A 20775-nucleotide genomic window follows, 5' to 3' on the forward strand; every position below is an offset into this window, starting at 1 on the left:
GACCCTTTAGGCCCACATTTTCTACAAATGCTTCTCTGACAACTCCAGCCAATATCGAGCTCCCTATTTTCTGACCTTATATCACACTGACCTTTGGGGCCACAGAGTTGAGCATAGGAAAGCTTGGTCTCTCCAATGGACTATTAGTGCCTCTAAAAAGGGGCCATGCTAGCCGTCGTAAGTCCCCAATAAATACTTGTAGAATGACTGAGTTGAGAATCATGGGGCCTACAGAACCAAGTAGGATACCTCCAAGAGAAACCTTCAGATTCTCCTCTTGAAGCAGGAGGGGTCTTCTACCCAACCCCAAAGAAGCAGCCATGCTTCTCCCACTAGGGAGACCCAGTTCTAGGAAATGATGAAGTGGAAGAAACCCACATGTGGCACAGGACCAGAAGTACCCAAGATACTGAACAGAGAACCCTCTGTGGGTTCTATACGATTTTAATCCCTCCATCTTCTAGTTGTTTTCTTTAACAGGCAATGTCTAAAGCGAAGACTAGTGTAAGTGGGGCACCTTGTAGTCATCTCCAAGACCTCTGGACTGGCACCACTATTTCTACCAATAACTCCTGACCTACTCTTCAGGGTACATCAAGGATTCTGTGCTGCTCCAAGAGAGTCAACTTAATGTACCAAAGAATCTCAGGCCACAACAGGATCTTTCAGGTGTACCCCCAAAATACCATCTCCTGCCTGTCTTCCCTCCATTTTGGATTCAACAAGGAAAATCTTTTGAACAAGGTACATGTTGATTTTATGACCAGATCTCAAACATTTAGATTTTTAACACTTTAAAATGGAGTTACTCAAAATAAGGGGATTCTGGGTTTCATTGTCTTTAGAGTCTAGACCAGAACTATCCAACCGTACGTTCTGCATGATGGATTATTCTATAATAGGTACTGTCCAATTGGTAGCCATTAGCCATATGTGGCTATTGAGCACTTGAAACGTTGGAAGTACGACTGTGAAACTGAGTTTTTAAATTTTTACTTACCTATGATTAATTTACATGTAAACAGCCACATGTGGCTATTGGGTACTGTATTAAACAGTACAGGTCTAGACTCTAGATTTTAGACTTCTTAGGCCTGTTCTACTCTAACATTCTTTAATTCTAGAGTTTTGTGGCAATATCATAAGAAAAAAATCCAGGTTTTGGAGCAATGTCTGTTCTCTCTCTTACTAGATGTACGATTTTGAGAAGTCACTTAACCTCTTTGAGCTTCTGTTTGCTCATCTCTGTAATGAACATAATAAGACCTGCCTCAGTACTGTACAGAAGATTACTGAATTGTCTGTAAGCTGTTCAGTACTATGGGGGTTTTATTTGTCAAAATTATTCTTGGGAACTTGAAGCAATAAATGAGCCAAAAATTGCCTTTGCTAAGGGAGATAGGAAAAGATGACTGAGTAACACTAATGGACATAGAGTAAGACATTGGCTAGTGCCAGGGTTTTCAAGAAAAGAGAAGGGAAGAACAAGAGCCTAACATAATATAGTTATTTTTTTCTGAAATGAAAAAAGGAATTTTCCAGAAATAATGGTAGTGCCTAACCAAGTCTTGTCCTTAGAAAAGGATCTAGTCAGAATAAGTAGACTATCTGGTCTATCCAATGAATGGAGAAGAATGTGGCATGTTCTCATTAAACATTCCTGCCAAATACCTCCCTTAAGTCTTGACTCTGGAACCAGAGAATTTTGGTTATAACCTGACCCACATATAGTTCATATACAGGAAATATGCTGGTCAGGCAATTGTATTCCTCTTTGTAAATTAATACCCTGGCTTACAGAGTCTCTATATACTTTGCTAATGTGGGTCAAGATCTCTGAAACCAGTTGATTCTGGGACACTAAAAATGTCTAATTTCTGGGCCATTCTTGGCCTGGGAATGGGTGAATTTGCCCAGGTAACGCTCCTGTGTTGGGACCATCTGTCCTTCCCCAGGTGGCACCCCATTTGACATTGCCTTATGTCCTCTCTCTTCAAAAATCCCACTGTCTCCAATTAATATCCTTGGATTTTGATGCCCTCGGGTCTATAAATACTAGACAGGGGACTGCAGTACTTTCATTTGGGGAGTAGATCAACACTGCACATCTAAGGGATCAAGTGATTTCCTTAATTAATGCCATATGCCAAGGGCTGACACAATCAGGAAGAAAGCAGAGAGGCCGTATAGAATTGTAATTAAACATGTGGCCATTAGCACCAGATCCCAAGCCGTGTGACCTCTCAGGGCTTCAGTTTCCTCGTGTATAAAATGGAGATGACCACACCCAGTTTTGCCTCACAGGGTTGGATGTTAAATGGGAGTTAAATGGGATAATGCCATATCTGGCACATAGTAGGCACTCAATAAATGCTAGGTATAGACCTTCCTACCTTGTGTATTTAAGCATAATTACTAATTGCAGTGCCTCATTGCTCATGATCATAAGGAACAAAAATTAATTTGCCAAGAAATAAAAACAGCTCAGAGGCTATAACTTGAACCCTAACTGATGGTTTTATTGGTTTTAATTTCATCTCCCCTTGGCCTCCCTCTTTTTTCCAGACACTTTATTCGGAAAAGTAGGAAAAGTCCCAGCTGCAAATATAAGATTTCCCCAACTATATGATGTTGGTCATGTCACTTATGCTCCCTGGGTCCTTAGTTTGCTAATCTGCAAACTGGAAGTAATGGTATCTGCTTTCCACCCTCTCTGGGTCGTTGTGTAAAAAAAAAAAAAAAAAAAATCACAGAAGAGAACAGAGATAAAAAAGCTCTCCAAGACTTCTAAATTGCTACTCCATTTCACATTATTTGGGTAATCTGAATCCAAATTTTGAGACACAGAGACCAAGTTTTATGGTCTCCTTTCAACAACCGAAACTTCCAATACCTTGCTTGCACACCTGTTTCTATTAAGCATAAGCACATGAGCCAGAGATGATGTTTCCTGAGAAAAATCTTGGTTTCCCTTGAATAGATTGAGTCATATATTCAATATCACCTGGGATACAGCCAAAGGGAAGAAGGCTTCTGTCTATCCCCTGCCCACGGTGCCTCCTGCCCCAACTCAGTCTACTGCAGACGGCTGTCCGCTGAGTCTGTGGCCACTTGCCAGAGTTTCACTTCCTCTGCCCTCAGAAATGCATTTGGTTCCAGGCGAATCTGACCAGAAAGGATGGACCCGAAGTCTGGCTTGGCCCCCAAAGGATCATTCTAGAATACACAGAAAGGTCTTTAGTGCCACACCCTGTATGGTGTTGTGGTCCTCTTGGGGCCTCTGGACCTCCCCAGATTGAGGGGTTCCCCAGGGCTCGTCAGGTTTCCCTGGGCCGCTAAGACCTGAGCAGACCCCTCTGAACCTGAGCCTCGTCTGCCTCTGCTCCACCCACATTCTTGACTTTGGCTCAGACCCCCAAACAGTCAGGAGCCAATGGGCAAAGGAAGGAGAGCTGGAGGGAAGGAGCAGCCTCACAAGTGGGCATCTGGCTTTGGACCCATGACACCAAGGAAGGGAATGACGCAGGGGATGACGAGGGTTGGGGAGTATAGACAGAAGGTGAGGCTGGCTGGGAGCCTCCATAAGTCTGGAGTTCCAACATATACAGGGCCCCTAAACGGCTTCCAGAAACCCCTGGTTGAAAGACAGTCCCATATTGTTCCCCAGAACAGCGTGCCGAGAGAGAAGGTGTTGCTAAAGCAGCGCCAAACAAGGAAGGTTTGCCAGATCGTTTCAGCAATAAATCTACCTTGAGTAAGTGATGAAAATAGCTGTGGGACCCTTTACCTCACCGATGAAAGATTTGTGAACTCAGCTGGAGTCATCTGTTGACTCAGATCCTTCTTGAGGGTTGCACAGACAGGGTAAGTTCAGAGAGCGAAGCAGCTGTCCATCACAGCACATTCCGCAAGTAAACAACCAGCAGACAGCCCAGGAAATCAAGTGCTTCCACCTGAGCATCTCAGTGACGACAGAGCAGGGATGCGGGTCTGCCCTCCACGATCACACCACTGTTATCCTCTTGTCTCTCCGTCTGCAAAGGGCCATCACGTTCATTATTCTGTATGAGCTCCAGACAACTCTGTGAGGCAGCAAGGGCAAGGAATCAGTATCCCCATTTTACAGATGAGGAAACTGAGTCCAAGAAATGGAGACTCAGTCCCAAACCTCCTGATTCCTAGTGCAGTTCTGTTCTATAGACCTGGCTGCCACTTCCATGAAGGCACTAGCAGAAATACAGGAAAAAGAAGGGAAGAGAAACAAGGGCGTTGATCAACACTTTTGCTCAGAAGAGCAAGAAGGGAGGCAGCTTGGAAGCAGCTAATAGCATCAGCCTATCTCTGGGTTGACAAGGCTGACCCACTGTTCACTTTTGCAGGGCAGCAGGGCCTGGCTGAAGGGGAAGCTGGGGCTAGTGGACGTGTGGACCAGGGCTCCAGAGCCAAGAGCGACAGCAGTCAGGGGATTCACTTGCTGAGACTCACGAAGAAGCCATGGCAGGAAGCTGAAACCCAGGCAGAGGTACCATTCCTGATGGGCTCCCCTCTGTCGTGGTTCTTGACTTCAGAGGGGATACGCCCTCCCTTCACCGTTTCTTGGGGTTCCTCCAGAGAAGGGAAGAGGACTTCGAGCCTATGGACCACTGTTTCCCAAAGTGTCACGTGTGGAACCCTGCCAGAGTCTCAATGAGAAAAAAAGAAGTTCATGGCCAAATACATCTAGGAAATGCTACATACCATGTTCTCCTCCCAGAAAGTCACAGGGCACACTTAAATACGGGCCATTTGGGGGAAGTTCTATAGGTAAAGTAGCTGGTTTAATCTGAACTCATGGTTTTTAAACTTACTTAACCATAGGGTCCCCCTCCACTCTTCACCCCATCTAGGCAGCTGTCGTCTTCTCTAGGGAAAAGAGCTCATGGCCTTAGAATTGGAAAAGGCTTGGTTTGGGTCTTGCATCTGACAAGTCATGGTGAATGTGATAAAGAAACTTAAAAGGAGCCTGAATGACCTTCTTTGTAAAATGGAGCTGTTACCATACAGACTCTTTAGGCCACTATGAGAATTAAATACATTAGAATATAAACGTGCTTTCTAAACTCTAAGGCCTGTGTGTGTGTGAGAGTGTGTGTGTGTGTGTGTGTGTGTGTGTGTGTACAAGATGACAGTGGTTCCGAGCAACATAGACAACACATGCTCCTATCTTTAAGCTCATTCGACTGACAAGAAAGTCACGTGCCACTGGGAGCTGGAAAGGGGAAAAGGGAGGTGCCACAGGGGAGAAGGGCAGAGGGAGAGACATTTTACAATGCATAAAGACAAGGACATAGAGCTTCATTTTGATTTTTAAATTTTCTTGCAGGGAAGCACTATATGAAAAAAAAAAAGAAAGAAAACTATATGTCAGGCATGGTTAAAGGTCATTCTTGCTCTCATGATAATACAATGTCTTATTATAACAGATAGCATTAGAGAACATACTGTTACAACCTTGTTTTTCTTCCTAAGCTGCAAAAGAAATTTCTTCCTTGCAGCTGAGAGTCTAGCCGCAAGGTCTGACTGAACTGGTCTGTTTCTTCGGAGAGCCTGTTTATAGGATGTGTATCTGTCGTTCCCCAGGACACATCAATAGAGAATCACTACCATATACACACTTCAAAGGAGAGCCACAGTGAAAACATACAGCAAACCTCCCAAAGGGCCTTTGGGCATGCCCACATCGACCACTCTTGGCTCCTGAGTGACAAATCTCACATTACATTCTATGGAGGGGCCTTCCCCAACAGAAAGGCAGATCTCAACGGTAAGAGGCTAAACGTCTTACTTGTTAATCTCGGTAACCCCAATCATGCAGAGTTCATTTGAGAACACTGAGGCACACCCAGTGTCACTGCCTCGGGCCTCTCCTCTTAGAAAGTAACAGCCCGAGTCCAGCAGAAGGCGGCAACAACACCGCCAGCCTCCTCCTTGCTTAGTACTCAAGCATACACATTCTGCCATCAGACTGCCTGGGTGTAAATTAATCCCACTTTCTAGCTTTGATCTTGAGCACGTTATTTGGTCTTGCCCAGGCTCAGTTTCCTCACCTATAGAATGGGGTTAACGTAATACCTTCCCAAGACTATTTTGGGGATTAGGTGAGTTACTGGAGAGAAAATACTTTGTATCATTCTTTTCCTATACTTAGCACTTACTATGTGTTAACTGTTAATACTAGCGTTATAATTCTCTCCATCACCTGACCTGCCAGCAAGAACCCAACCTAGGTGATGAGCTAAGGACTCCCTGAACCTGCCTCAGCTAAAGCCATGGCTGTCTCAGTGCCTGTTCTTGCCTCTATTCCTGGTAACCCAAGAGTGACAAAAGTTGAAGGTCAACTGTCCATTCTCATACCTGCAACTCATAAGTTCTCATTCCCATCCTGTTTCTACAGACAGACAAGGGAATATAAAACTCCATAAGGGCCGAAGCAGCCACTTGTTAGAGGAGCCTCCTGCTGAAAGATGCCTTTTCCCTCCTCTAGCACCTGCTACCGGCTCAGAGAAAAACACAGCTGGGGAAGCAAAGAAGAAAAAGGTTGTATGTGTGCGTGTGCACGTGCGCATGCGTGTTTGCCCTTCAAAGATTAATCTCAATCCGGGAACGAGGCAACTCAAAGGGATGTCTCAAACAGAGAACTGGCCTTACTCGCTCTTGAGCTCACCATGTGGAGCTGAAATAAAACGGTTATAATTTACTAAATGTTGAAAATATGAAGTACAAGGAGTTTCAACTGCAACCGCCCCCCCCCACCAGTTCTACCTTATGATATTACCACACTCTGGTGGCAACAGGGTCCTTTGTGCTATGAGGGGGCTGGGGCTTATCTGTAAACATGTAAGAACAGAATTTGAGCTTGCAAGCCATTGACCCACTTCAAACTCGAAATGCTGGTGATCTTAATCCAGCAATGGTTTTGCTTAATTGAGGATCTGTCACCTTTGAAAATGTACAGTAAATCTGGCAGTTTTACCAGCCAAAAGCCAAGTATACCTTCTCCCCTCAGGAATATTCCTAGCTGTCTCTGGCCTTGTCCTGCTTGGCAATTCCGTTCAGGTCTTCGGTGGTTTGAAGGTAGCTGTGCTGAGCAGGAGCAATCAGGGGCTCTGGAACGTTCTGTCCCGTAGCAGCTGCGTGAACTCAAGCCAGTCACTCACCCCTCCGAGCTTCACGGACTTCATCTGTGCACACGGATAGTAATGCCCACCTCAGGCTGATGGAAGGATCACACGAGATAATGCATTCCTGTGAAAGTATCTCGTCTTGGAATGGGAACAACAGCGATGTTAGTTCACTCTGGGGACTCATAGTCTCCGAAATGGCGTTAGAGGAGCCATGGGCAACTCTAGGTGCTCCTGATGCCAATGAGGGAGGTTCTTTTCAACCTGCTCAGGATTTTCTCAGATTTCCTGTGTCTAACGTGATCAAAACCTTCCCATTCACATCAGAAGGGCCTCTGTCTTCTGAGGTTCCTTTGGACCAGGAGTAAACAGTAGGCCTGATCTGCCAGAGTCACTGCTGTCTTGAGGAAAGCTCTCGATCCATACCCCAATTCAGCCCAGATCCAAGACAGGCACAGAGAACAGGAGTCCTTTCCTTCAACCCATGTATATGGGTTAGCAGAGGAAGGCAATATTTTCTACTATATCAAAACTCTATAAAGTTTTAATTAGAATAAAGAAATTAAGGATTGGTTTATCATCATATCTCATACAAATCATTTGGGTTTCCACCTGGATTTCTCAATGCAATCCTTGTCAAACAACATGCACAAGGTCAGTATTCAGGAAAGGGCAGCTGGTGGGCAGCTGGCACCTGGGCAATGAAGGTCTCCAGGAACATAAAGATCCTATGTGCTTGTATTTGATTAAATCATTTTCTTAATGTCTGTTTTTAAAAGATTTTATTTGACAGACAGAGATCACAAGGAGTCAGAGAGGCAGGCAGAGAGAGAGGAGGAAGCAGGCTCCCTGCAGAGCAGAGAGCCCGATGTGGGGCTTGATCCCAGGACTCTGGGATCATGACCTGAGCCAAAGGCAGAGGCTTTAACCCACTGAGCCACCCAGGTGCCCCTCTTAATGTCTTGAAATCATAAATATCACCCTGCATATACTTGGTTGAATTTCCTTCCTCATTCAACTCTAAACATGGATGATGCTTACATGTGTTTCTGAACATTTTTTTCTCTTTGAACACTAAAAAAAAAAAAAAATTGAGAAACATTTTTATTTTTCCTTCCGTGAAATTGAACTCCTTGAAACCCAGCACACATGTACATTTCACAGAGCCAAGTTCATATGTTAAAAGCTGCAAACTAGAAGAAATTTCCAGCAACTTTTGCTTTTTAAAGATTTATTTATTTTATTTGAGAGAGAGAGAGAGAGAGAGGTGGGGAGGGGCAGAGGCAGAGCGAGAGAGAAACCCAAGCAGACTCTGTGCTGAGCACAGAGCCCAACACAGGGTTCGATCTCAAGACCCTAGTTAACAACCTGAGCCAAAACCAAGAGATAGACCCTCAGATGACTGTGCCACCCACATGCCCCTCAGCAACTTTTGAACAACTGGAAAGAGAAGGCTCTAAGTACTACCCCAATGTCTCTCTCCCTCTCTCTGTCTCCCTTTCTCTCTGGACGCACACACACATGCACACGCACACACACGTATTAGGGTTTTTTGGACACCAAAAAAACTGGGCTAAAGTTGTTGCTGCCTTTGTCACATGGTGATTCATTTTCAGCTCTGTTCATACTGCAGAAACGTAGGGACGCCCAGATACCCTGCAAGTGGCGAGACTGGGCATTAAACCTAATAAGAAGAGAGTCTACCCTCAAATAGAGGAAAAATTCTAATTCCAAACACGATTGTAACTGTATGTAATTCATTTACTACTCACGGCAACCTGATGAGGTAGGAAGTATGACTACTTCCATTTTACAGAAAACAAATTTGAGGCTTAGAGAGTTTACATAGAGTAAGCAAGCACAAATGCATATTCCTGCTTTCTGCCCTTTCTAGCCTAAAAGGTGGCAGAATGTTCTTCTGTACCTTGCTTTTTTCCCTTAGCAACATACATAGAGGTTCTTCCCTCTCTGTACATAGAAACCTCAGCTGTATCATTCCATCCCAGCTTAATTTCCCCAGCTACAAGACAAAGAAAGACTAGAGTTTGTCTTGAAGGCTGGTGAATTTATCACATTTATATTTCTCAGGGGAGTAAGAGGCTGGATTAAGGGAGGGGCATTGCCAGGTTTCCAAAGAGCAGAGCGACAGGGCTTTGATCAGACAGCTAGTCGCCACCGGGACGGCTGGCTCCACTTCTCCACCACAGGTACTAAGGCTACATCACCCCCCGCAGCACCTGGCACCAGACTTACAAGAAGATGTGGTGTCGGGGCGCCTGGGTGGCTCAGTGGGTTAAGCCGCTGCCTTCGGCTCAGGTCATGATCTCAGGGTCCTGGGATCGAGTCCCGCATTGGGCTCTCTGCTCAGCAGGGAGCCTGCTTCCCTCTCTCTCTCTCTCTCTCTCTGCCTGCCTCTCCGTCTACTTGTGATCTCTCTCTCTGTCAAATAAATAAATAAAATCTTTAAAAAAAAAAAAAAAAAAAGAAGATGTGGTGTCATTTGTCCTCTGCAAGCAGCAGTTTTTAAACATCTGCCGTGATGGGTTTGGTTTTGTTTTACAATTTTTCTCCAGGTGCCAAAGGTTTTGACGTTACCACCTCTCCTAGAGGAACAGCCCAGAGTCCTGGACCCCCTGAGGAGCCCACTTAAAGCCAGTGAACCTCCAGCAGAGCTCTTTGTCCTCCCGGTGGAGATTCATTTCCACCCCCAACACCCCCCAAAAGAAAAACCACACCGAAGAGGTAGGTCCCCAGTGTTTGGGTGTTCCTCATGAAACACAGGCAGGTCGGTAAACACTGGGATGGGGGGGGTGGTCTCCCTAATGTAACCATTTCCTAAATCATAGGTGACCCTCTCCGGGGTCATCCCCTTCAGAGCATGTTTTTTAAAGGAAGAAAAAGAACAAATGTCTTCTGGTCACATTCGTGTGTCCCCATATGGTATTAAAGACAGTCTCGGGCAGTTTCATGCTAACCTCTTACCTGTTAGCTGGACTTGAAAGGATATGCCCCTTACAAGCTCTTGTGAAAGTACCAGAATTGCCTCTCATTGGCCAGGCGTGGCTTGGATGCCCAACCTGGACCCAATTACCGCAGCTCAGACAGTGAGGAGTGCCCATTTGCCAGGCTTCAGTCGCATGCCTACCCCCAGAGTCAGGGAGTAGACACAGATCCACCCAGACCACATATGGGAGCAGAGGGGAGAGACAGGCCTCCAGAAGAAGAGACAGCTGGCAAAAACCACAGACATCTACAAAACTTGGCTTTCTCCCTGTCTCCTAGGTGCTCTACACCCTGAGGCAGGACCAGAAACAGAAGAAAAGTCCAGGCCTTTCTGGAAACCTTCCCTGAAGCATGCATCCCTAGGAAAGCCAAGGGAGTTAACCATGCGTCTCCCAGCGGGCACAGGCAGGGACATGCTCTCACGTCAAGGTAGCTCTCCATTCCCTCCAGCACCCCACAGGACTCTCACCCCAAAGGGAAGCAAGGCAAGACACACAAGAGTCCTCAGCCGTGCAAAAGGAGGCTGGAAGGGAGGCTAGTTCCTCCCCTGCCACTTGAAGATGACTTAATTCAGGCAGCTCCTGCCTTTTAACCCAAGTGCTACAATGAAATCACTTTAGTGTCTAGTTCATGCAACTTACTCAGTGAATCACCCCCTACTAATGGTTTCTGGTTGTAGACCTAAAATAGCACCCAGTTCACTAAACATTTCTGCATACTTTATAGTTTATCCTATGTTTTTAACCAATGACATTTCATTTCTAATCAATTTAGGAATACATACTTATTCGTTAAAAGTTATAATATCAATGAAAGACTTCATTCCAATTTTTCAAAACATCATATAGACATGTGAAACCATACACATGAGTGTACCTACACGTATTTTTTATGTGTTGATAGGTTGGAAATAAGGGGTCAGATTTTGGAAAGCCCCTCATTTTCAGAAAACTGAACCTCCTTTCCAAAGGGCAAAATGACTATATGACAAATGCTAAGTGATCCCTGACCAGTGGTAATCAGAAATGGAAGGATGAACATTTCTATTTATAGAGTCTCCTGTGCCAGGCACCACCCTCAGTTTTTCTCACTTACTGCTCACAACAACCCTACCTTCATTTCACAGGTCAGAGAACTGAAGCCCTGGGGCACCTGGGTGGCTCAGCCCATTAAGCATCTGCCTTCTGCTCAGGTCATGATCCGGGGGTCTTGCGATCGAGCCCCATGTGGGGCTCCCAGCCTCAGTGGGGAGCCTGCTTCTACCTCTCCCTCTGCTGGGCCACTCCCTGCCCCGCTTGTGGTCACTCACTTTCTCTCAAATACATGGATAAAATCCTTAAAAAAAAAAAAATTGACAGATAAGTAATTTGTCTGAGGTCACACAACGACAAGTGACCTAGCTGGGACTGGAGCTCACGCCCTCTGCCTCCGTCCTCCCACCCATTACACTATACTTTCTTCCAGAATAAACAAAACAATGAGCCCGGGTCAGGATGTTCTTGAGATGTTTCAGTTTTGAGAGCTTCCTTTGATAACTGGGGCAGGGGCTTGTTTACTCTATCTCTTAAGTGAGAGTTAATCGTCCTAAAGACTCTGAAGTTTCCTTTAAAAAAAAAAAAAATCTAAATACGGGCAAGGGTCACTCTGTGCGAACAGGTAGGAAAGGAGGTTGCCATCTGTGCACCACCACGGCCAGTGCACGGTCTAAGCCACAGGGATCGATGGCAACACCAGGGGATTTCATCTTTGGTGTCCTCGCTTCACACGGCTCTCTGCCTGTTTTGAGTGGCCATGTCCACCAAGGAGCTAGCACTTGTCCATCCTCTGCCACCCTGCCAAGGGGAAGCTGCTCTAAGAAATCCGTGATACCTTGGTGTTAGCTAGTTCAGTATGTGACCCAACCTAGTCAGAGAAGCCTAAAGAAGAGTCTAAAGAGAGAAGATTTGCATGGTAGTCTTTCTTACAAAGACTCCGGGGGCAGGCCTGCTGGGTGACCGTCAGTTAAGCGTGTAACTCTTGGTTTTGGCTCAGGTCCTGATCTCAGGGTCCTAAGATACAGCCCCATGTCGGGCTCCTCTCCCACCCCCCGCCCCAAGCACAGAGTTTGCTTGATCTGTTCTCTCCCTCTTCCCCTCTCCTTCCTCTCCACCTAAAATAAATAAATACACCTTTATTTTTTTAAAGGTTTTATTTACTTAAGAGAGAGAGAGGACATAAGAGAGAGAGAGAGAGATCACAATCAAAGGGGAGAAGCAGGCTCCCCGCCGAGCAAGGAGCCCGACATGGGGCTCCATCCCAGGACCGCAGAATCATGACCAGTGCCAAAGGCAGATGCTTAACTGACTGAGCCACCCAGGTGCCCCAATAAATAAATTTAAAAAAAAAAAAAAAGAAAGAAAGAAAGAAGAAGAAGAAGAAGACTCCCGGGACAAGGGTATCTAAAGCTACCAAGCAGGGACGATCCCATTGCCAGAGGTTGCATGTAGCCACATACATGCTTAGCTCTGGATTATCGCACCTTTAATATCATAAAAATAAAACCAGATTTTAGATATGCACATACGCCAGACATATTTTATTGCCGAACCCTTGAGATTAAATTGCAGATTTGTATATTTCTTCTCTTATCATCACATATCTCCTAAGAGCACTGATTTTCTCCCTCATAATCACAATGCAATTACCACACTCAAGAAACTTTATTATTTAATATATAGTCCATATTCCCATTTTCATAATTATACCAATAATGTTCCTTGTGGTTCCTCCCCCCACCCCCGCAATCAATCCAGGATTCTACTCAAGATCATGTATTGTATTTAACTGTCCCATGTCCTTAGAACCTTGTTTTTCATGGCATGAGCATTTTTGAAGACGATAGACCAGTTGCTTTACAGATTGAGGCTCGATTTTGATTTGTCTGTTTCCTTGTGATTAGATTCTGATCCAACATTTTGGGCAAGAATAGTATGTAGGTCATGATACATCTTTCTCAGCATATCACATCAAGAGACAGGAAATATGCCTTCATATTTATTCCATTTGTTATCATTTGTTTCATTACAGGGGATGTTAAAATTCATTATTCAGTTAAAGGTGGTGTCTACTAGATTTCTCCATTATAAAGATACCTTTTCCCTTTGCAATAAATAAGTGGCCCATGATACACTGAAATTATGTGTGAAGCCAGCTTTTAAACACAACAGCAACATTGTGTTGAACAGGAAATAAATACCACTCCCTCTGAGATGAAGACATGGTCTCAATCACTTAGATTACTGGGTTTCACCCTTCCTGGAGTAGTCCCTACTGATTTTGAAAAAGAACTGGAGAAAGAACAGAAGTGGAGGGCATGGTGGGCTTTGTGCATTTTCATCAATCCCATTACCCTCTAACTAGCATCTGGAAGGTGCTACTTTGTACTTTACGACCTTGAGGAGTCATGTGATCATTGGCTCTGCTTAGAAAAATTGCTTTGTGGTTGGATCTATAGCCAACAATACCATGAGCTCTAAAGCTGGAGTCTTTTTTGTTTGAGCCTTTGTTTGGGGGGCTAGAAGGATCCCATAGCCCCTGTAGTCTTTTTTCTCTCTCTCAGTAGCCCATCGACAAGAAGACAACCACCACCACCACCACTCCAGTCCTCCCAGTTACTGGAAGCTCCCAACTGAAGGACCCTTGTTCCAGCCACCTTGGCCTCCATTGGTTGTGGAAAGGAGTCACTTGGCCTCTACTCCTTAGCAGAGCTAGAAAAGAGGGACAAACTTAGGAATGAACGAAATAAACCAGCCTAAGCACAAGAACCCATCAAAAAAAAGAAAGAAAGAAAGAAAGAAAGAAAGAAAGAAAAAGAAAAAAGGTTCTTTCTCCTTCTTGCTGATTCAGAAGTTCTCTCACTTGTGTTTTTTCTCCTTTTGCTTTGGAAGATGATGATGGCCCACCCGAGAATGTGACCCCACCACTGTCCCTGATTAAAGAAAGAAAAAGTCCAGAGAGCCAGAGGGGCCGGGACAGCCCCAGGACATCAAGCTACAGCAGCACCATGGGTTCCTTGGATAGGAGAAGGCCTAGGGGGGCACTCCCAGCAGAAGGACAAGGTAATCACTCTTGGGGGGCACAGATGTTCCCCCTCCCCCACCCTCAGCTTGTCTGTGGTTCTGGGCTCACTTTAATCATCTGCAGGGCCACACAGCAGCTGTGAAGCAAGCTGTCTGAAAGCCGCCCCGTTGAAAAGGGGGAAATCAGCAGTGTTTCCAGCAGTGTCTGGGATTAATGTTCACCACGCATATTCCTAAAAGAGTCAGTACATGTTTTAAGAGTTTGCTGCACCAACACGCAGTGTCAAGCTGTTCTGTGCTCTTCTCATTCCTGGCAGTGGTGTGCAATGACACAGCTCCCTGTGCTCACCAGGGATACATGCTCCCGGGTTTACCAGGCAATCCTCAACACCCTCCCAGGGGCCAGGGAGCCTGGCGACATGACTCTGCCGAGAGGAAGAAGTCCCCAGAAAGAAGTCCCCCTCCAGCCCAGGGCAGAGCCTGAGGCCTGTCCACAGAGAGAGGAGGGCTCTGGATTTCTCTCGAAGGACGAGGCAAAGTAAATCCACCTCCTCTGTGACAGGTCCACTGAAAGTTCTTATCCTTAAGAGCTGACAATCTAGGAGGAGACTGGGATGCTTAGACAAGAGCAATAATGCAGAGACGTTGCAGTAATTGCTTCCACGGGGGCTGGGATCTAAAGGTAGCTCATAAAGCAAAAACAGCTTAGAGTCCAAATCACCCCCTGAAATGCCCTGGGGGAGGTGCCGTGCTGGACACTGACGGCACCACTTTCTGGAAGGGGCAGCCCAGCCAGCTGTTCCTCCTTCATGGGAGTGCGGGGCTACTGTCTCTGGCTGAACACCAGAGGACGGAGACTGGTGTGTGTTTGGGTGCCAGACACTGCAAAGAAAGTGTCTCGGTTAACAGCAGAATCACACTCGGGGCTGCAAGAAACTCACACTCTGAGAGGCACGTGGGAACTGAGAGCCACAAAGACAGCGGGTGCGGCATCTTTCATTTTTATCTTCTGCTCACTCAGGGACCAGATGCCTCACCCTTTCAGTCCCTTGGTCCCTCCTCCCTCTTCCCTAGTCCCTCCCCCCTCCTCCAAGCATCTATAGTTGAAGCCTTGTAAGCACAAATTAAATACATCGATCAGTATCTCCATTACGTGTTCGCAGCTTCTCTGCCACCGAAATGGTCAACCTCAAACCCCTTCTTCCCCAACTCCCCCCCCCCACCCTTCTCCCTCTCCAAAGACATCATTTTCATTTATAAACTGTTTTGGCCCAGAACTTCTCTCTTACAACCCCCTCCCTTTTATAGTTGCCTGGCAGGGATCCTCTATTACATTTGATACAAATGAACCAAACTTTAGCTACAGTCAGTAACAAGCCTGTTCCTGCCAGGTTGAAGAGCCCAGGACAAACTACAGCAAATAGACACACACACACTCCTACCCGGACATTTTTGTAAAGGGAGAATCGGATTAGAATGAATGCCAGGGGGGCGCCTGGGTGGCTCAGTGGGTTGAGCCTCTGTCATGAGACCCTGAGCCTCAGGTCATGATCTCAGGGTCCTGGGATCGAGCCCCGCATCAGGCTCTCTGCTGGGTGGGGCGCCTGCTTCCCCCTCTCTCTGCCTGCCTCTCTGCCTACTTGTGATCTCTCTGTCAAATAAATAAAATAAAATCTTTAAAAAGAAAACAAAGAATGAATGCCAGGGCCATGGCAATGATGGCGAGCACGTGACACACTGGCTTCTCCCCATGGGGGGTTCGAGGAGCCTCCCCTGCGCTGATGCTAACACCGGCCATGCTTGTGCTTATTTTCAAGAAGATTCCAGAAACCCCACACTGGGACACTTCTCGCCAGGTCCTGATGAACGAAACACCTGCCTGTTCCTCCCCGGGCCTACTGAAACCAAGGAGCCTCTTTCAGGTAAAGGTAAGATGATACATCCCAGGCCAGCCTCACTTATACATGGGAATATTTTACCTGGAGCTTCCAAGACTTCCCAGCAGCAGAGACATCATTAAAAACAGATGCAAGCCAGCCAGTTTCTTCCCTCTCACTGACACAGAGGTGCCTCTGTAGCTCAGACACAATAACCCAATGTTTGCACGACAAGTTTGCTCTTGCTGGAGCATCTGGAGAGGGAAGTTCCTGCAGAATGGCTTGGAGGAGGTCTCCTGTGCCACGCTGATGCCTTGATGAGAACGATAAGCCCTTTTGGTAATTGCCCAAACTAAACACTGCCTTTTCACTTGTTTCCAACCACCCTCCAGAGATGGAGATGGCTAATTGGTAATCCAATCAGGTACCCTTGTTATATGCGTTGGTTCATTGCTGCAAATCATCTGGCTTCTGACAGATGATCAAGGCAGTTTCCAAAAACCCTTCTGGCACGTTACTTTTTTGGAGAAGACATGCTGGCTCTGGACAATAGCCATTTTGCAAAGGAAAAAAAAAAGTGAAGTCAGAGGGTGATGAGTACCAACCACCCAGGATCCACCATGATGTGTGTGTGTGAGACGTACGCCCAGCAGGCCTCTTGGCGAGGCAGATTAAAATCTGCGCTCATTTGGTAGGTTAGGTCACCCCTGGCTTAATAAAAAGAGAATGGATTCAAAGCCAGGAGATCTGAGTAGGCCTGACTTGTCCTCTCCATCCGTCTCTGGATCAGTCCCTCCCAATGTCCAAGGGTCCTCCTCCCATCCAAAGTGAGAGGATCAACTCTTATTTTGATGAGGCCGGAAGTCTCTTGACCATTGCTACAGTTTATGTGTTGTGTCTATTCCTCTGGAAGTAGCTTCCTAGCACATGGGTTTCCAGAAACTAGAAGGCATTAGGTTCCAAATTCAGTGTCACAACCACTTGTGTTATCTCATGAGATAAATACAAAAATAGCTTGGTCCTGACTTGGTGGAAGCAGGATTTGGACAGGTGGAGGCCACTGTCAGCGTGATACAGCTGGGCTAACAACCAGAGAGCACATGATTCTGTTCACCTGCTGCACATTTTTCTACTCTGTTCCAGGAGAAATAACCCCCCTTCTGGCAAAGCAAGAGTCAGAAGCCAAAAAAAAAAAAAAAACATTCAGGCTTTAAGGTGGTTGTCACGTCATCGATAGGATGTTTCAGTCATTTTGGGGTTCCCAGCGCCCAACACAGCCCTGACACACACACAGCAGGATCACAATCGATTTTCAGTGAAAAAAATCTTTCAACAATTTCCACACTAAAGGAAGAAAGAGAGAAATGAAATTTCTGACGAATAAACGGAGACTGGCCTGCCATCTTGTGCTAGTCCCATGAACAGTGTATTTAATCCTACCGGTCTCTCAAACCTAAAAGCATTCACTGTAAGCTTATTGAAGGTGTGAATCCATCAGTCAGTCAGTCAGTAGACTCGCCCCAGCCTTTCCTCCACATATGATCGGTGGGTCTTCGGTCTCGATGGTGACTGGAATGTGCCCTGGAAGTCAAGGCAGAACCTCAAACCCACATTCCCTAGAGGGGCCTACAGGCCGCATCTCGCCTCAAAAAGGATCTATGAACAGGACAGGTTTGTTGCTGTTCTTTTTCATTTTGAGAAGCAGCACACTCAAAAAAAAAAAAGGGTCAACTCTTGCAAAGGATTTGCTCCAATTATACCAAACTCTTTGTAGCTCAGCTGCTCAGATCCATCTTGACCACTCTCCCCACCCTGCCCTTCAGTCTTGTCTCCCATCACATCCGGGCCCACTCTTCTCTTGCCGGTGGCCCAAACATTCAGGCTTCCTTCTCTTACCTCCCAGCCTTTGCCCAAGTGCCCACAAATATTGACCATGGTTTTAAGCTCCAGGCAAGGACTCATCTTTTCTGGGACAGTTTCCTTAATAAATCTACCTCCTCTCATACAACTGCCTCAGCCCATTCCCCTCTCTCAATCCCACTTTTGTGATTGTTGTATTTATCTGCATCTGTTTTCTGTTGAGTTCCCAAATATTACATGAGTCCTAGAGAGCCTCTTATCTTTATCATATGTCCGAGAAATACTTGTCGATTGACCGAGTACCCCTGGTGCTACAAAGGAAAGTTCCTCGGGGATCATAAATGGTTATTTTTTTAATTTAAAAAAGTCTTGAGTAAAGGAGACAGTATGATCTGTCTGATCTTTCTTTGACTTTCAGACTCTGTCAACATCTATTTGGAAATAAATTCTTAGGCAATTAGATCATGATATCTTACTTTCAAAGAGCCTAGAGAAATGAATATAAACCTCCAGAAGGAAGAAAAAAAAAAAAGATGCAAAGGCTAGAGCTGGAATTTGACCCTTTTGGTCGTGTTGGGATGTTGCAGCACTGAGAAAATTCAAAGGCTTAAGAAAGGAAAATTTCACTTGGAAGGATTTAAGTCAAAGCAGTGGATATGTGCTCTGCGTTGCTTATCCTCGGGTCAGACCCTTCACCCATCTTCCTAGTCACAGTGGCCACAAGAGAAGTTTTCTTCCAGAAGTTTTTTCAGTCAGAAGTGTCTTACTGCAGGCCACCTGGGTGGCTCAGTCAGTTGAGCGTCTGACTCTTGATTTTGGCTCAGGTCATGATCTCAGGGTCCCGGGATTGAGCTCCATGGGACTCTGTGCCCACCGGGGAGTCTCCTTCAGGATTCTCTCTCTTTCTCTCCCTCTGCCTCTCCCCCAGCATTTACATGTTCTCTCTTTCCCTCTCTCTCTTTCAAATAAATAAATACATCTAAAAAAAAAAAAAAGTGTTTTATTGCAAGAAGTTCACAATGTCTGTGCCAGCGATCCAGGTTGGGACTTCAGGTCTCACATAAATTTAAATTCTTGATCTCTTTCAGGGTTCCCAGTTAGCACTTGTTCTTGTCCTAAATGGATGTTTACCCCAAATATGTTCCTTATGTTTTGGTCATTTAATTAAGCATCCTTCTTCTTATAACTTTTTCCTAGTGTGTCCGCAAATTCTTTGACTCTTGTCTCTCCAACAGGGAGAAGCTGATATTCCTTCCCTCGAGTGTAGACTGGACGTAGCGGCTCACTTCTAATAAATGTAGGGTATGACAGAAGTGATCGTGTGTGGCTTCTGCGCCTGGGTCATAAGAGGCGCTGCAGTTTCCTCCTCGCTCTCCCTCTCTCTTGGATTACTCACTCTGGGGAAAGCTGGCCACCCTGTCTGTCAGGAGGCCATTCAAGCAGCCTGGTGGAGAGGTCCATATGGCAAGGCGGTAACACCTCCCGCCAGCAGCTAGAATAAACTCTCCAGGTTTATGCATGAGCCAGCTAGAGAGGAGATGCTCCCAGCCCCGGGGAAACCTTCAGAGGCTGAGTCCTGCCTGCCACGGGGACTGCAGCCTCACAAGAAACTCCAAACCAGAATCACACACCAAAGCCACTCCCAGATTCCCACAGAAACCGTGTGAGATATCATAAAGGTTTATTGTTCTAAGGACACTAGATTTGGGGGCAATTAGTTTTGGTAATAGATCATATACTCCGTGTCACTTCCTGGTGCTCAGCAATTTGGTAAACAGAAAGATGAAGGGTCTAAGAACGTCCCAGCTGGTCTCAAAACACTGATTATTTGGAGGCAAACATATACTCAATGGTTGACTTTCTCTTTGTTTTCCCCATTTGGCATCTGTGATAAGGTTGGTTGTAGCATCCCATGGGCAAAAGAATATGATTTTCCTTGAGAAGTCTTTCTCTTAGCAACTGTTGCTTTAGAGAAGATGCCTGGAGATTCTTTTTAAAGATGTTATTTATTTATTTGACAGAGAGAGAGATAGATCACAAGTAGGCAGAAAGGCAGGCAGAGGGAGAGGGGGAAGCAGGCGCCCCGCCGAGCAGAGAGCCCGATGTGGGGCTCGATCTCAGGACCCCAAGATCATGACCCGAGCCGAAGGCAGAGGCTTAACCCACTGAGCCACCCAGGCGCCCCACGTCTGGAGACTTAATGGAGGGAAAGTCCTTTAGATGCAGTAGGGTGAGGGATAAAAAGAAAGAACCCCAGACTAAATGTCCAAAGTCTTAAGTTATTCTCAGCTCTGCCACCTGTGGTTTCTGCGATGACAGGCAAGTAATTTCACTGCTGTGGACCTCAGCTTCCTCATATAGGGAAAGAGGAGTTGGAATTAGATCCAGTCCTCCCAGCGTATGTCCCATAGAACTCCAGTTCCTCACAAGGGTAACAGGCATTATATAAAAAATCAAAATGTTCTGAGGTCAAATAGGTGTGGAAACCAGTGGGCAAAAGCTAAGCAGATTCCTTACGCGGGATTTCACAAGGACTCAAATATGCTAATGGGAATTCCTGCTCTCTCAGAGGCTGTGCACCTGACCGCTTAGTTCTTTATTGTTTTCGGCAAAGCATCACGTGGATCTAAATCATTTTTGGAACACACCTTGGAAAATGCGAAACGGAGGTTTCTGTGGTCCCTTCCAGCTGTGCTAAATATGCTCTTTTCCCAAGGAGACTCCCCTGGTGGGGCAGCTCCGCTGTCTGAATCTGGAAGCAGGATCTCAGCCATTCAGTAACTCATGACTGCTCTTACTTTCATTTTCCAAACATCA

General features: G+C 45.9%; 1 protein-coding gene across 1 annotated transcript in view; it reads left to right on the forward strand.

The window, feature by feature from the left end:
• Positions 1-20775, forward strand: part of LOC111149589 (KIAA2012 ortholog) — a 103390-nt gene that overhangs the window by 17122 nt on the left and 65493 nt on the right. The window contains exons 4-11 of the mRNA XM_022506758.1: positions 589-744; positions 4380-4522; positions 5620-5803; positions 6434-6576; positions 9734-9902; positions 10443-10592; positions 14090-14260; positions 16039-16149. Of these exons, the coding sequence (XP_022362466.1) occupies positions 589-744; positions 4380-4522; positions 5620-5803; positions 6434-6576; positions 9734-9902; positions 10443-10592; positions 14090-14260; positions 16039-16149 (1227 nt within the window). The remainder of the gene's footprint in view (positions 1-588; positions 745-4379; positions 4523-5619; positions 5804-6433; positions 6577-9733; positions 9903-10442; positions 10593-14089; positions 14261-16038; positions 16150-20775) is intronic.

The sequence above is a fragment of the Enhydra lutris genome, unplaced genomic scaffold (genome assembly GCF_002288905.1).
Source record: "Enhydra lutris kenyoni isolate GAN:26980312 unplaced genomic scaffold, ASM228890v2 scaffoldscaffold1, whole genome shotgun sequence".
Classification (NCBI taxonomy): Eukaryota; Metazoa; Chordata; class Mammalia; order Carnivora; family Mustelidae; genus Enhydra; species Enhydra lutris.